General features: G+C 40.0%; 1 protein-coding gene across 5 annotated transcripts in view; it reads left to right on the top strand.

The window, feature by feature from the left end:
- Positions 1–17,997, top strand: part of MSRB3 (methionine sulfoxide reductase B3) — a 173,287-nt gene that overhangs the window by 110,766 nt on the left and 44,524 nt on the right. For all 5 annotated transcript variants that reach the window (XM_075855003.1, XM_075855004.1, XM_075855005.1 and 2 more), the window contains one exon: positions 11,537–11,565. In XM_075855003.1, the coding sequence (XP_075711118.1) occupies positions 11,537–11,565 (29 nt within the window). The remainder of the gene's footprint in view (positions 1–11,536; positions 11,566–17,997) is intronic.

The following is a 17,997-nucleotide window of genomic DNA, read 5'->3' as shown; positions in this document are numbered from 1 at the left end:
ATTACTATACCACTATACAAGATTATCCTATTTATTTATGCTTGTGTCTATATATTATCTAATAATAATGAAAATGTTTACTCATATAGCGCCCACATATTCCGCAGTGGTTTACTATTTGGGAAGTAACTAACAATTAAAATGACAAATAATTAAAACAAATGAATAAACCATGAGACAAAAGGAGATAAGTCAATGCCCATATGAGTTTACAAGCTAAAGAAATAAAAAAATATTCTTCCTATAGAAGAATCCATGTCGTCTTAAAGCTAGGTTCACACCACATTCAGGCATTCTGTTTGGTGGGACCATTTGTCCATCGAACATCTGCCCCAAAGGTATACCTATACAGTTGAATACATCTGCCACTGACGCCTATTTAAAAACGTATACCACGCAGTATACCTGTTTTGCCTGTAGTGATCTACGCTTTTCAATACGGATATAACAAAGATATAACATTGTATACCGGCTAAACATTTACCAAAAGGACAATATCTTGACATATGTTTGGCTAATAATAGTCTGTGTGCAAGTTAAGCTGGATCCGTGATATCCATAGAAATTAAAGTGAATTGCGCATTTCACCTGTACAACTTGGTTATAGTCTTGGTATTCTGCTGACCCCATAACTTTGAGTATTCTCTGAGTAACTATGCTGGAACTGAAGCAGAAAATCTTGCCAGGTCAGGATAAAGCTACATTCACATCAGGTTTTTGGCTTACGTTTCACGTTTACGCTGGGAAGAGCTCTCGATGTATACGTTAGATGTAGGCTGTGATGGATGCCTAACAGTGAATGTAGCAGAAGAAAAAGATTGCTGAAAAAAAACCATATTTATTCATATATTCAATGTACACCTACAGATGTCTCCACCCTTACTTTTTCTTGTATTGTGTTAAGTTGCACAATTAGTCATGACAACAATTCAATACAATCTCGTGCCATGCAGTAAAAAAAGTATACGTTGAACGTATAATTTTTTTTAACATGGGAGTATGGGCGACAAATGTCCGACATATGGCATCCATCAGAGGCATCCATCACAGCCATCCGGTAAAAAATAAAGTATGACTGATGGATTCCACCAGTCGCCCTTCTGTTGTCCATAGACTACCATGTTAAAAACATTTTTATACATTTAAAGTATACGTTATTTTATTGGATGGCTGTAACGTATTTATATTTTTTTTTAACATGGGAATCTATGAGCGACAGATTGCATCTGTCGAAGGTATACATTTTTTTTTCTTGTTTGTTTAACATCTAGCGCCATCTCGGATTATGGTCCTCTTCACATCTCAGTTTGGCCTTCCGTCGGAGGTTTACATCAGGAGGACTCCCAGCGTATATTTCCGACGGATAGCTGCAACGGATCCCACTGTATGGTATATAGTGGGATACGTCACCCTGGGACTCTGGCCGTGGGGAAGCTCATGACGTCACTGTTCATACATGGACAGTGACGTCAGCAGCTTCCCCATGGCTGTTGTCCCTGGGCAGAGCATCAACTAGATAAGAATCTGGCCCTGTATGACTTCACAGTGACAGTGATGTGAGGAGCTTCTCCAAAGACATAGTTTCTGGACACAGGGACTGTAAAGGAAGCTCCTGCGACAAAACTTTCCATATGTGGACAGTTATGTCACTGGAGCTTCCAGACATATATGCTTAACGTATATCTGTGACGGATGGCCATCTGCTATTGACTACACAAGTGATCCTTTAGTGCTGTTCCTGATCCATTGTTTCCAGGAAGCCTATGAGTGACATCCGTTAAAAGGATACCATTTTAGCCTACGGGTGACGGATAGCACTGTAAAGCATCCAATTAACCCCTCCGTAACCCATACGCTATAATGGAATCTATTTAATAGATATATCATGAAAAGCTTTTGAATAGCCCATGACGTACCCGTTACAGTCATAACCATCACCCATAGGCTACCATGTGAAAAAAACATATAGATTTAACGTATATGTTTTTTACTCAACTCTGTTGAATGGATTAGCATAGTCTACTGATGTGTACCCGCCAGATGGAGGCCAAAAGGACACTCTTTTGGCCTCTGTCTGACAATGGAGCCCTATGGACATGGGAGCTTTCCTGACAAACACGCTAAACGTAAACAAAAGATGTGATGTGAACAGGGCCTTAACCAGTTAGTCACCTGCCAATTTGCCTTTTCACGGCTGCAACTAACGGGCTTTATTCTGATGCATACGCCTTTTCATGCCTCCGGTACCTGAGAACTTGGGCAGCGCTGCCCGAGCAGGCAGATCAAAATCCGCCCGTTTAATCCCTTAGATGCGCCGCTCAATAGCGAGCGCCGCATCTAAGAGGTTTTTGAGAGCGAGAAGGAGCTCCCTCTCTCACCGCACTGGCACCCTGCTATGAGATCGCAGGGTGCCAGTTTCTTCTTTGGCAGCCGGGGACCTAATAATGTCCCCCTGGTCTACCTGTAGTGGATGCCTGCTAGGTTATGCCTCTGTTATGGCCTAGCAGATGCCTGTCCGTTGTAAACGGACATGCAGTAATACACTGCAATGCAGAAGTATTGCAGTGTATTATAAAAGCGATCGGACGATCGCATAGTGAAGTCCCCTAGTGGGACTAGTAAAAACGTTGAAAAAAAAGTTTAATAAAGTTATTAATAAATAAATAAGTGCAAAAAAATTAAAAACCCACTTTTTCCCCTTACAAAATGCTTCATTATGAAAAAAGCAAAAAAAGTTACACATATTTGGTATCGCCGCGTTCGTAACGTCCCCTACTATAAAGCTATTATGTTATGTAACCTAATAAAATTAGTGCCAATCTGATAATCCTGTTTTCGTTCTGTTAGATTCTAAATTTACTGCCTGAAATGAACGATTAAAATAAATTTTAATTGATAATCATTAAAATGGGCCCTTAAAGCCAAAAATACCAGGCTCAATCATAGGGTCAGCAGCAGAGACACGGCCTAAAAGGCAATAGGTAGTATTAACCCCCAGACCAGTCTCTCCTATTATATTATAATTGCTGAACCACAATAATTGAAAGGTTGTTGCGCTGTACCGCTCTATACCATGCGCTACACCGCGCTAGTCCAGCTCTTTAAGCCAAGTACATTGATATGGTCAGCAATCGAACAACTTCCGGTGATAAGTAGCATACACCTTGTTCTACAATTGCTGCCCCACATTCATTCAATGTTTATTGTGATATACCGCGCTAATCCTAGGCGTTTCTGCACCACCAGTGTTTATGGTGCATCATCAGGTCTTATTGGTATTTTAAATTGTTATTTCACAATATTGCCGGATCGCACATTTGTGTGCTTTACATAACCTCCCGGCCCGTGCACGACTGAGGTATAATAGTCGCACACGAGCCGGCGAGGTGCTGGTTTTTTAAACGGCTCAAGCCCTCCTCCTACACTGACATGCCCACGACCGCCGCCAATCCAGATACGACACGTCACTAGTAACCTGTCAGGACTGCGGCGCGCCTCCCTATCTCGGCAACCAATCTAGTGTAGTACAGACGCACAGCGTCCCTAGTAACATCAGAGATCCGAAAAGCGGATATATTATTCACATGGGGATCTAGCACTGGATTACCAGAAGCAGTCCATGCGTAGAGCATCACTGTGCTCAAGACTTGACTCTATAAAATGTTGTTCTGTTCTTCAACAAAGTACTATGTACACTACACTTACGCTGTTAGCAGTGTTGGCGTCTGGTTGTCACAGCAACCAGCACAGCCATAAGGACATACTGCATTACATTAGCCTATTGACCCGGGACTTGAAGACTCAAATAGCATTAGGTTACTATGGTATGTAGTTCAATTAGATATACACCCCTATCCTAATAACTCTATAGTGATGACCTCCGTAAAAGAGTAAAACGAACATCGGTATGTTCGCTGGAATCTAATGCGGCCTATATAAATTTTCATTAGGTGCAACCAATCAATAGAATGTAGCTGTATTACAGGCCTACCACTCCATAGAGTACCATTATCTACTCAAACAGAATACCATGTACACACCATTTACGGTGTTAACATAGTGTTGGCGTCTGATTGTCATGGCAAACAGACTGCACTATACATACTTATTGACCGTGGGGTTTATGACTCCAGATAACATAGAATTACTATGGTGGGTGGGCTCAATTAAGTATAAACCCTGCTTATGTTCAGTCTATACTGACCTCCATCAACGAACTAGGTATACATGGGTATGTTTAACACATTTATAACCACCTGATTACAAGAATTTATAAGGATGGTAAACAGTAATCGTCACAGAAAGCACGCATATGAGATCTGTTCATTGAGGCCCAGGGGAGTAATAGTACGCAGCCGAAATATCCATTGCGCCTCTTTTTGTAGGATAATTTTATTAATATCCCCCCCTCTAATCGTGGGTCTAATGTGTTCAATGCCTTGGAACCTGAGACATGAACTGTCACCATTGTGAAATTCCCATACATGACGGGATATCGGGGTATCCTCTTTCCTCCTACAATCCCCTATATGATCCCGGATCCTCCTTCTAAACTCTCTGATGGTTTTCCGAATATACTGTTTCTCACATACACATGTGATCAGGTACACAATGCCCTTTGTTCGACAATTGATATAGGATCTGTTCTCAAATGTTCTTCCTGTGGTGGTACTTTTGAACCTATTATTACATTGAATGGAAACACACGCCTTGCAGGATCCACATCTATAGCTCCCTTTCAGGTTACTACTCAGCCATGTAGTAGGGGAATCCTGTCCACCCATATGGCTATGTACCACATGATCCTTAACATTCCTTCCCCTTCTGAAAGTAATAAGGGGAGAATGTCCTACCAAATTCCCTATGTCCGGATCAGCTTCTAAAATTCCCCAATAGCGTTGAAAAATTGCTCTCACCTCCATGCTGGCTGAATCGAAGGTCCCAATGACCCTGACAAGGTTGTCATCGCTACACTTTGGTCTGGGATTCAGTAAGTCATCGCGATTACATCCCAGGGCATTCTGATAAGCCCCTCTTAGAATATGTCTCGGGTATCCTCTATTTATGAATCTATTTTCTAATCTATTTCTGCTGATGTTTGAAAGTCAAATAGAGTAGAGCAATTTCGTCGTGCCCTCAAATATTGACCCTTTGGAATCCCCCGTTTCAAGTTCATCGGGTGACAGCTCTCCCATCTGAGAAGACTATTTGTGGCTGTTTTTTTACGATGCATGCTTATTTGAATGTTGCCACCAACGGTTTTAGATATCAGTATATCCAGAAATGTGATCCTATTCACATTGATCTCCGATGTGAAAAATAGACCCTTATCATTCACATTAAGGATTGCAACAAAGTCCTCAAACTCAATCTGAGTCCCTTTCCATAGTATTAAAATGTCATCAATGAATCTTATCCACAGTATGACATGTGATGCCCACTGTTCCATTTTCTCACTGAAAACACATTCCTCCTCCCACCAACCCAGGTATAAGTTCGCATAGGTGGGTGCACATCGGCTCCCTATCGCCACTCCCCTGAGTTGGTGGTAGTATTTCTGGTCAAATAGGAAAAAATTGTGCTCAAGAACAAATTTCAGTAGGGAGACAACAAATTCACTATGAGCTGCAAATTGTGTTCCTTTCCCTCTCAAAAAGTGTTGAATTGCAAGACATCCCTGATCGTGCGGGATAGAACTATAAAGTGCCTCAACATCCAGGGAGGCCAAAAGTACGTCTTGATCACATCTAATACCATCCAATTTTCTAAGAGCGTCCATGGTGTCCCTGATGTAAGTCCCGGGTCAATAGGCTAATGTAATGCAGTATGTCCTTATGGCTGTGCTGGTTGCTGTGACAACCAGACGCCAACACTCTGCTAACAGCGTAAGTGTTGTGTACATAGTGCTTTGTTGAAGAACAGAACAACATTTTATAGAGTCAAGTCTTGAGCACAGTGATGCTCTACGCATGGATTGCTTCTGGTAATCCAGTGCTAGATCCCCATGTGAATAATATATCCGCTTTTCGGATCTCTGATGTTACTAGGGACGCTGTGCGTCTGTACTACACTAGATTGGTTGCCGAGATAGGGAGGCGCGCCGCAGTCCTGACAGGTCACTAGTGACGTGTCGTATCTGGATTGGCGGCGAACGTGGGCATGTCAGTGTAGGAGGAGGGCTTGAGCCGTTTAAAAGACCGGCACCTCGCCGGCTCGTGTGCCACTATTATACCTCAATCGTGCACGGGCCGGGAGGTTATGTAAAGCACACAAATGTGCGATCCGGCAATATTGTGAAATAACAATTTAAAATACCAATAATCCCTGATGATGCACCATAAACACTGGTGGTGCAGAAACGCGTAGGATTAACGCGGTATATCACAATAAACATTGAATGAATGTGGGGCAGCAATTGTAGAACAAGGTGTATGCTACTTATCACCGGAAGTTGTTGGGTTCGATTGCTGACCATATCAATGTACTTGGCTTAAAGAGCTGGACTAGCGCGGTGTAGCGCATGGTATAGCGCGGTACAGCGCAACTACCTTTCAATTATTGTGGTTCAGCAATTATAATATAATAGGAGAGACTGGTCTGGGGGTTAATACTACCTATTGCCTTTTAGGCCGTGTCTCTGCTGCTGACCCTATGATTGAGCCTGGTATTTTTGGCTTTAAGGGCCCATTTTAATGATTATCAATTAAAATTTATTTTAATCGTTCATTTCAGGCAGTAAATTTATGTTATGTAACCCACTCGGCGAACGCTGTAAAAAATAAAAAACAATGCCAGAATTGCTGTTTTCTGTTCATCCTGCCTTAAAAAAATGTGATAAAAAGTGATCAAAATGTCGCATGTACTCCGAAATGGTACTGATAGAAACTACAAGTCATCCCGCCAAAAAAAAAAAAGCCCTCATACAGCAGCATCGGTGGAAATAAAATCATATATCATGGAATCATTAATCATGAATCATGTATTATGAATCATGAATCATGGGCTGAGGAGGGAGGTCAATGTAGAAAATAAAAGGGTAGTCAGGTTAGAGAGGGGTCAGACTATATTGGTGGGGGGGAGGAAAAATAGACTGTGGGGAGAGAACTAGACAACAGGATAGGGAGTTCCTTTTGTTACAAAACAGCAATGAAAATGAAAATAAAAATGCCCGAATAATGTCAAATAATCATATTTCTGATACTGAAAGTGAAAAACTGAAAGACGAGTTAAAGTGTTTGTTCAGAAATGCCAGAAGTCTAGCAAGCAAAATGGGGGAGCTGGAGGCTTTGATACTGGAAGAAAATATAGATATAGTTGGTGTTGCTGAAACATGGCTGGACTCTTCACATGACTGGGCTGCAAATCTACAGGGTTTTACACTGTTTCGGGAAGACAGGACAAATAGGAAAGGCGGTGGTGTATGTCTGTATATGAGAAGTGATATGAAGGTGCTTATGAAAGAGACATTAGAGGGTGAAGATTGTGAGGAGGTTGAAACCTTGTGGGTGGAATTACAAAGGGTGGTAAACACTGAAAAAATTTATTTTGGTGTAATCTATAGACCCCCCAATATAACTGAGGAGATGGAAGGTCAGCTATTTAAACAGATGGTGCGGGCTTCACAGGCTGGTACTGTAGTGATAATGGGAGATTTTAATTACCAGGAAATTAATTGGCGTCATGGTTCGGCTTAAACTGCCAAGGGGAGACATTTCCTCAACCTGTTGCAGGAAAATTTTATGGGCCAGTTTGTGGAAGACCCGACTAGAGGTGAAGCTCTGTTGGATCTGGTCATTTCTAATAATGCAGATCTTGTTGGGAATGTCAATGTTCGTGAAAACCTCGGTAACAGTGATCACAATATAGTTACATTTTACCTATACTGTAAAAAACAAACACAGGCTGGGAGGGCAAAAACATTTAATTTTAAGAAGGCCAATTTCCCCAGGATGAGGGCTGCAATTTAGGACATAGATTGGGAAGAACTAATGTTAAATAATGGTACAAATGATAAATGGGAGATCTACTTTCGGTAATTATAGTGCAAAATTTATTCCTATAGTTAACAAGTATAACGACTAAAATGAAACCCCACATGGCTTACACCTGTAAAAAGGGCAATACAGGACAAAAAAAGGGCATTTGAAAAATACAAATCTGAAGGTACATCTGTAGCCTTTTTAAATTATAAAGAACGTAATAAAATCTGTAAAAATGTAATAAAATTAGCAAAAATACAAAATGAAGGTGGCCAAGGATTGTAAATCAAATCTCAAAAAAATCTTCAAGTACATAAATGCAAAAAAGGCAAGGTCTGAACATGTAGGACCCCTAGATAGTGGTAATGGGGAGTTGGTCACAGGTGGGACACTGTGAACAAGGGGGCACTCCCTCCGTCTGGAGAAAAAAAGGTTCAATCTGCAGAGGCGACAAGCCTTCCTTACTGTGAGAACTGTGAATCTATGGAATAGTCTACCGCAGGAGCTGGTCACAGCAGGGACAGTAGATGGCTTTAAAAAAGGCTTAGATAAAATATTAGCTCCTATGTGTAGAAATTTTTATCTTCCCTTTTCTCATCCCTTGGTTAAACTTGATGGACATGTGTCTTTTTCAACCGTACTAACTATGTAACTATCTATCATGGATTATGAATCATGTATTATTTATCATGAATCATGTATTATTTATCATGAATCACGTATCATTTATCATGTATCATTTATCATAACTTCGATACTGTTTCGATACTGTGCATCCCCAAACAGTTCGATACCGCTATTTCATGTATTTCGATACTTAGCTGTGCAGCCGTACAGCTCAGTATAATAACACATGAATGTATGAGAGCCGGGCTGCAGCTGTGCAATACAGCCATTTTCCCGTTCCTGACAAGTGCGCGCCGTCAGGATGATGCAATGCGGCCGGCGCTGTACTAATGATTGCAGACACTGAAGACAGAACATGGCGGGCGCACTGCAAAACACCCCCATGTTCTGTCCTCAGTGCCTGAACTGCCGCTCATTAGTGCAGCGACGGCCGCATCACCTCATGCTGACCGCGCACGCACTTCCTGTCAGGAGCGGGGCAATGGCCATATTACACAGACACAGGCCCGCTCTATAACGGCGGAGATCAGAGAAAACTCATCTCCGCCGTTATTCCCCTGAATGCTGCGATCAAAGCTGACTGCAGCATTCAAGAGGAAGTGAGAAGAGGGGATGCCCCTCGGATCGCATCACAGGAATCCTTTTGATGCTATTGAGGGACATACCCTATATGGGCAGACAGCCCAGGGTCTATTGAAGGACCCCAGGGCTGTTTGACCATATTTCCTGTTGTTGGGGCATACTTAGGTATGTCCTAACAACTGCCTGTGTACTATCAGTACACAGGCTAATGTACTGGCATATAGATATATGCCAGTAAATTAAAGTAAAAACATAAAGTAATATTAAATTTAAAAAAATACACATACACCTTTTTTACAATAAACATTAAAATAAGTCTCAATACATAAAATATACACATATTCGGTATTGGCGCGGCCATAATAACCTTCACAACAATTTTTGTTGCATCATTTATGATTTGTACGCTGTATAAAAAAAAACAAAAACACTGCTTTCTATCACTTATTGTGGGACACAAGGTGTGTTGAATTTAAGTGCCTCACATTAATAGTAATTAACCCCATCATGTACCTTACATATCAACCCATTATGACTGAGAAACATGATGGGGTTAATTACTATTAATGTGAGGCACATTCAAAATTCATCACACCTCACGCCTCACATCAGAAAACGGAAGAACTTTTTTTTTTTATTATTGTTGGCAAAGTATCGACTTGGTATCGAAATCACAATACTACACAAAGTATCGGTATCGAAGTCCAAATTCTGGTATCGTGACATCCCTAATTTATCATGTATCATTTATAATGAATCATGAAATTGAATCATTTATCCTGGATCATGAATCATGAATCATGATTAAAAAAGTTATGGCTTTTCAAGTATGGAGACACAAAAACACAATTTTGAAAAAACTATGTTTTTACTGTGTAAAAGTAGTAAAACACAAGAAAACGATATAAATTTGGTATTGTTGCAATCGTAACGACCCGCTGAATAAAGTTATTGTGTTATTTATACCACACAGTAAACGGCGTAAATTACAAAAAAAGAATGGCGAAATTGCTGGGGTTTTTTATATTATGCCCCAAAAAAAGTTAATAAAAGTTAATCAATAAATTATATCAAGCACAGTAGAAGGAAGTCGGCACCACTCTCAATCTTCACAGCATGGAACAGGCAGATAGATGCAAGTGGAGTCAGGGTTTCCTCATTTAAGCAAACTTCGGGCGGTGCTCAGCATAAAAACAAACAGTCTTGTAGTATAATATAGATGAAAGAAATGAAAATGCGGCACTCACCCGTTTGCAAATCTTTTTAACTTTATTGTGTCACCTTGGCGAGGGTAAAAGCATTACAGGGAGGACTAGCTGTCCTCCCTGTAATGCTTTTACCCTCGCCAAGGTGACACAATAAAGTTAAAAAGATTTGCAAACGGGTGAGATCCGCATTTTCATTTCTTTCATCTATATTATACAATAAATTATATGTACCCCAAAATGGTGCTATTAAAAAATACAACTTGTCCCGCAAAAAACAAGTCCTTATACGGCAATGTCAAACAAAAAATAAAAAACTTATAGCTCTTGGAATGCGACGATGGAAAAACTTTAAAAACAGCTTAGTCATCAAGGTTTAAAATAGGCTGGTCACTGAGGGTATGTTCACACGGCCTATTTTCGGCCGTTTTTCGGGCTGCAAACGCCCGAAAAACGGCCGAAAAATCAAGCAGAATGCCTCCAAACATCTGCCCATTGATTTCAATGGGAAAACAGCGTTCTGTTCTGACGGAGTGTTTTTCGCGGCGTTTTTTAACACTTCTTTGGACGTTTTTGGAGCCATTTTCCATAGACTATTGAAAAAAGCTCCAAAAACGGCTGTAAAAAATGCAGCGAAAAACCCCCACGAATATCGCGAGTGGCACAAAAACCGTCTGAAAATCAGGAGCTGTTTTCACTTGAAAACAGCTCCGTATTTTGAGACTTTATGGACTCTGCGTGTGAACATACCCTTAGGGGTTAATAAGACAAAGACAGCAACAAAAAATACAGGAAAAATGCAGTCAGGACTAAACAAAAAGCAGTACAAGTACAAATGATTCAAGGTCAAGAAATGGAGAAGGTCAGCAATCAAGACAGGGAATTATGAACTAATAGAGTGGTTAAACAATCTTGAGTCAAACATAAAGTAAACAATGGGCAGAATTAAACAGAAAGGTCAGCAAAGTACATTGTGAAACCACTATAAACCGCAATGGCAGAAGGCCGACTTGGATTTTAAATCATTTGCCTGCTTCACTGATTTATTGGGCAGCTATTTATACTCTGCATGTAATTTGAATATAACATTTATTTACAGAGTTTCACACTAATCCTTTTCTTTTTTCCTTTTATTCCCCATAGGTCTGAAAAGAAATTTGCCTCCAACTCAGGTAGGATTGATCGCTAAACTCTTGCATCAAATAGATAAATGAAATGCTTACACATAAAGAGTGTCGGAATGCTAACTGCTTGATCACGCTCAGCCAATCAATCAGCTGAGATGGACAGGCCGAATAGCGTACAGTGTGTCCCGTTGACAGGCCTTTTGTGGGCCTATTCAGGGGGTGCAGTAGCACACATGGGCAAGTAGAGCATCTAATAGATCTCTTAAAATACCTGTCCCATGACAAGTGTTATTTTTTATAATCTGCCATGCGATCAGCGAAATAAATGTCACCTTGTTAGAGATACCACATGTTGAGAAGGTAATAGTTTGTCAACAGATGTTGAAGAGCAAGGGTCAGTATTAAATATCGCATGCAACAAACCTGAGCGAAACTGGACATAAACTTTAAAGGAGAACTGCTTTATTAGTGCAAGTTATTATTGGCGCCACATTTGCTATGCGCAAGTCCTGTGCAAAAGACCCGGTCATAAATCCTTCAATTTTAGAAATAATGATCTCTCTATCACTGTACTTAATTCCCTTAGAGCACGTGGGTGTATGCCAGGTGTTTGCCACCTGGGCCCGGTGATTTGTCTATATTAATCTTTTTAAGGCTCTGCACCTCTTCCAGGGTTAGGCAAATCACAATTAATGGAAAGTTTACTTTATCCCTCTGCATTTTACCTGACATTACATTTTCCTCTGTGAATACAGTGGATAATTTTTTTTTTATAAATTAGCTTTCTCGTCATCACCCTCCACAATTTCTCCCTCATTACTTTTTAAATGGCCAACCCTTTCAGTTTTGACCTTTTTATCATTTATTTAAGTGAAGAACATTTTAGAGTTAGTTTTACTCTGTTTGTCAATGAGATTCTCTGAGTAGAGGTTTGATTCCACATTGGCTTTCTCTTGTTTATATTCTTTTATTCCTAGAATGTATCTACCTCTCACAGTGAAATTTGGGATGCATTTAATAATATCCCATTTAGTTTCTGTACTCAGTATTTTTGAGGAAATTGTACTAGTCAATGAGGTGAAGGACATCTATAATCTGATAGAACTTTGGCTTCCTGAAGTTGTGTTTTTGTGGCTCCACGACCAAACATTATATTGGTTAATATTAAGTCCAAAAGGTCTCTCCCTCAAGTTGGGTCTTGCACCAGTTGGAAAAGGTAGTTATCTTTAGTGATTCACACAAACCTGTTTTCTTTTTGAAATCCACAGATTTTAGTTTCCCAATTTCTATCTGGGTAGTTGACGTCCCCCATAATAACTACCTTATTATGATTTGCTGCCATATCTATTTGTGAATTCTGTTATATTTGGTGACATATCAAACACCTAACAGCATTGTATTATTGTTTTTTTTTTCTCTATAAATTTCTACCCATGAAGACTCCAAATGATCATTCCCCTTATTTATATATATATATCGTCCCGTAGTGTAGGCTTTAGACAGGACTTTACATAAAGGCAACTCCCTCCCGTTTCCGTTTTTTATGATCCTTTCTGAACAGACTGTAACCTTGTAAGTTAGCCGCCCAGTCATAGCTATTATTCAACCATGTCTCAGTAATCCCCACTTTGCTATATTTGTCCTCTGACACTATTATTATTTCCAGTTCATCGGTTTTCTTTGTCAGGCTTCTAGCATTGGTCAGCATTGCAGGTTTTTGGTAGTTTGTTTTATTTTAAACTTAATAACTATTCTAACCCCTTTCTCCGTTCCTCATCCAGTTTCATTAATAAGTCCCAGTTCCTTAGCTACACTTTCTTGCCCTCTACATGTGTAGTTGCCCTCCCCCGATCCCTAGTTTAAACACTGTTTTAGCTGGACTGTGTCCTTTTCGGCGCTAACATCATTATTTTTTTTTTCAATTAACTCCTTAACGCCGAAGGACGGATATATCCGTCCTCAGCAGCTGCTAGTTCGCGCAGGAGGACGGATATATCCGTCCTGTGATGGCGCGGGTACTGAGACTGTACCCACGCGATCAGCGGCAGGAGCACGGCTGTTATACTCAGCCTGGCTCCTGCTGCAACTGCCGGAATCGAAGCGCGCTCCGATTCCGGCAGTTTAACCCATTAAATGCCACTGTCAATAGTGACAGCGGCATCTAATGTGTTTGACAGAGGGAGGGAGCTCCCTCTATCATCCGATCGGCGCCCCCGCAAACAAATCGCGGGTCGCCGTCGGGTTTCCATGGCAGCGGGGGGTCTAACAAAGACCCCCAGGTCTGCCTTCAGCATCTGCCTGTTAGGCGATGCCGGAGGCATGACCTAACAGATTGCCTGTCAGTTTTATACTGACAGGCAATAATGCTTTGGTATACTAAGTATACCAAAGCATTATATATGCGATCGGCACATCGCATAGTGAAGTCCCCTGGTGGGACTAAAAAAAAAAATGTCAATCAGTTAAATAAAGTTGGTGACAAAAAATAAAAAAATAATTACAGTGAAAATCAAATAAAACTACTTTTTTTGCCCAAAAAGTGGTTTTATTTAGTAAAAGTGTCAAAACAAATCACACATACACATACACATATATGGTATCGTAACAACTTGAACAATAAAATGAACACATTAATTAAACCGCCGGATGAACGGCGTCCAAAAAAACCGCAAAAAACAACGGCAAAATTCTCTCTTTTCTCCCATTCCCCCCATAAAAAATTAAATAAAAATTAATCTAGAAGTCCTATGTACCCCAAAATAGTACTAATGAAAACTACACATTGGCCCGCAAAAATCAAGCCCACATACGGCCACATCGACGGAAAAATAAAAACGTTACGGCTCTTGGAATGTGGCGATGCAAAAACAAGTGATTTTTTTCTAAACGGCTTTTTATTGTGCAAACGTAGGAAAACATATAAAACCCTTACATATTTGGTATCCCCGTAATCGTGCCGACCCATAGAATAAAGTTAACATGTTATTTACGCTGCATAGTAAACGGCGTAAATTTATAACGTGAAAATGAATGCTGGAATAGCTGCTTATTTTCAATTCTCTCCTAAAATAAAGTTAATAAAAGTTAATCGATATATTATAAGCATCTAAAAATGGTACAATTACAAAATACAACTGGTCCCGCAAAAAACAAGCCCTTATACGGCTATATAGACGGAAAACAAAAACAGTTACGACTCTTGGAATGCGACCATGAAAAAACAAAAAATAATCCTTGGTCATTAACGTGTAAAATGGCCCGGTCATTAAGGGGTTAAAGAATCTTGTTATGGTTTAGAAGCTGGTCCATTTCACTACATACAAGATACTGCCTAACTATAACAAAATACAGTATATCTAAATACCAGAGTGTAGTTCAGCATTTCCCATTGCTAATTATTGTAGCTGATATAAATCAGCAATTTTTTATTTTTTTCCAATCAATTTTTATTATATCAAGAATTAAGCAATCAACAAATAAATAACAGTGTCAGCCATATTATATATACATAGAATCATGGTATATCCGATGTTGTCCCAGCCAATGTTGCAGGGCACAGTGTTATAAACTTTGACATTCTCTTGGGAGAAGAGTTAGTGAGCATTTTAACCATAATTGCCAGTGTACTTTTAGTTTGTATAACTGTGAGGCAAATTCGTGATGCATATGGGAATACTTTGAGACATAGTTCAGAAATAGTAGGACATTGGGTAGACTTCCAATGAGGAGCCACACATTGACTCGCGGAAGTCAATATATGTGCTGTGAGCCAACGAAGATCTCTAGACATTTCGGCTACATTAATATTCAATAAAGCCATTTCTGGGTTGGGGGATATAGTATATCCAGCTACTAAATACATAACCTGGAACGTGGCCTGCCAATATGGCTGAACTACAGGGCAAGACCACCACATATGTTCCAAAGTGCCTATTTGGCCACATTGTCTCCAGCATAAGTTTGAATAGCCATGTATAATATGTGCCCACCTAGAAGGATAAAAATACCATCTTAAATAGATTTTCTTGACCTGGTCCATATGATTAACACAACGAGATGATCGCATTAACCAGTCACAAGCTCTTCTCCACTGAGGCACAGATGTTTGACTGTTTACATTTTGTTCCCATTTGATCATATAAGGTAATTTCCCTCCCTCTTCCCCCAGAATATGCTGTTTATTATACGCAATAGACATACTTTTAGTATCATTTTTATATGAATTTCTGACCACTGGATGATAAACAGGCAGCTTGCAGTTGGGAACAGTGTTGGAGAGCGTGATGAAGTTGCAGATACTGATAAAAAACAACTGTCGGCAAATTAGCCTCATGACTCAGATCCTCAAATGTTCTGAATACTGAGTCATGAAACAATCCATCCACAGTAACTATTCCCTTCTGACTCCATAACTGCAACTGTAAGTTAGAGTGAGGTATATGATATTCTAAACTTTTCAAAGAGATATATCTAAAGGGAACATGAATCATAACTTTAATTTTTACCAGATATTTACAGATATCCCAGGTTGCCTGCATAGAAGAGAAGGGGGCGCAAAATGTAGTCGATTTCAGACATTCCGCTTTTAAGTCGCAATTTAGCAAAGCTATAGGTCTAAAGTTCTCCAGCTTGATTAGAAACTTCCCCGGTTTAGGCAAGGCCAAAATAATTGCTTCGGATCCTAATTTAGGGACAATGCCTGAGTTTTGCCAGGAAACATATAGACATAATAAATACTGTGATAGTTTGTCTATAAAGACCTTATAATAGTCGTTCGGTAGGCCATCAGGACCTGGAGCGTTATGTATAGCGCATGTTTTAATTACATTTCGGATCTCGGTAACATTAAAAGTCACATTTAAGATGTCTTGTAAAGTAGCTAAAAATTGTTCTATATCCGAATTAGGGGTTGGTGTGTATGCGGATCTGATTTCAAATTATACAAGTTGGCATAATATTGAGCACATAAGTTAGCTATGTCAATGGGATTTTAAAATTTGGATCCATTTATATCCTGTAGGTATTCAATCTTGGACCTGGTTGTCTGTTTTTTTTTTTAACTCTATTGGCTAGGAGAGTGCCTGCACGATCCCCCATAGCATAATATTTGGAACTACATTTTCTCATATTGCATTCATATGTATCCTACAGTGCTGAGCTGATAGCGTTTATTCTCAAGTTCATTCTGAGCAATTTGGTCCAACAGGAGAGAAATCTCCCTTTCCCTAGCCCGCTTCTGGGAAGCTGCTATCTTAATGCATATACCCCTCATGTAAACTTTATGAGTAGTCCAAAGTGTTTCATCTGACACTTCTCCACTATCATTAATCGAGAAGAATTCTCTCAAGTGCATTAGAATTTCTTCTTAGAGGGCAGGCAGTCTAAGAAAGGAAGAGTTCAATTGCCAAACATAAGGTGATAACATTGTAAAGTGCTTTTCTATAAGTAGAACAATCGGGGCATGGTCAGCCCAGGTTATATCCCCAATAGAGGTCTCCTGATACATAGATAGACAGGAGGAGCTTAATATAAAAGAGTCTATCCTAGAATAAGAGGAGTGTCGAGGAGAGAAATATGTATGATCTACCTCATTAGCATGGTGATAACGCCACACATCATGCAAGTGTTCTTCCTTAAGTAAACAATCTATTTCTTCCCTATTCCTGTTAACAGGGATGTTGTAATCACCACATATAATCAAAGGACCTATCCTGTGTTCCTTGACATGCTTAAGTAACATTCTAATAAATTTAGTCTGGGCCTTGCTTGGAGCGAATGAAGAAACAATAGTGAACTTTTGCCCATTTAAGGTACAGATTAAAGTTACAAATCTACCTCTTTTATCAATAAACGTGTGGTCGACCACTAAAGCTAAAAAAAATTTACCATTACACCCACCCCAGCTTTCTTAGTATCAATTGTCAAATGCACAATATAGGGAAATTGGTTATGTCAAACTCTGAAACAATAAGCAGATAGTAAGGCTGGGTTCACACGAGCACATTAACGTCCGTAATGGACGGTCGTATTTCGGCCGGAAGTCCCGGACCGAACTCAGTGCAGGGAGCCGGGCTCCTAGCATCATAGTTATGTACGATGCTAGGAGTCCCTGCCTCTCTGCAGGACAACTGTCCCGTACTGTAATCATGTTTTCAGTACGGGACAGTAGTTCCACGGAGAGGCAGGGACTCCTAGCATCATACATAACTATGATGCTAGGAGCCCGGCTCCCTGCACTGAGTTCGGTATGCGTTCATGGAACTTAATGCAGTCACATCAACAGTCGCCTTCGGCTAAATCTCCAATTGCCAACAAGGTGGATGCCGATTGGGCTATGGACTGAAGGAACTTTCATATAATTGAGGAAATATCGGTCTCTACATATCCTTTAATTGGAACTCACAACACTCGCATACACCATGTTCCAAATTATTATGCACATTGGATTTAAGTGTCATAAACATTTAATTATTAGTT

The sequence above is a fragment of the Rhinoderma darwinii genome, chromosome 3 (genome assembly GCF_050947455.1).
Source record: "Rhinoderma darwinii isolate aRhiDar2 chromosome 3, aRhiDar2.hap1, whole genome shotgun sequence".
Taxonomy (NCBI): domain Eukaryota; kingdom Metazoa; phylum Chordata; class Amphibia; order Anura; family Rhinodermatidae; genus Rhinoderma; species Rhinoderma darwinii.
The sequence above is the reverse complement of the archived record's forward strand: the minus strand, read 5'-3'. Positions and strand labels throughout refer to the sequence as shown.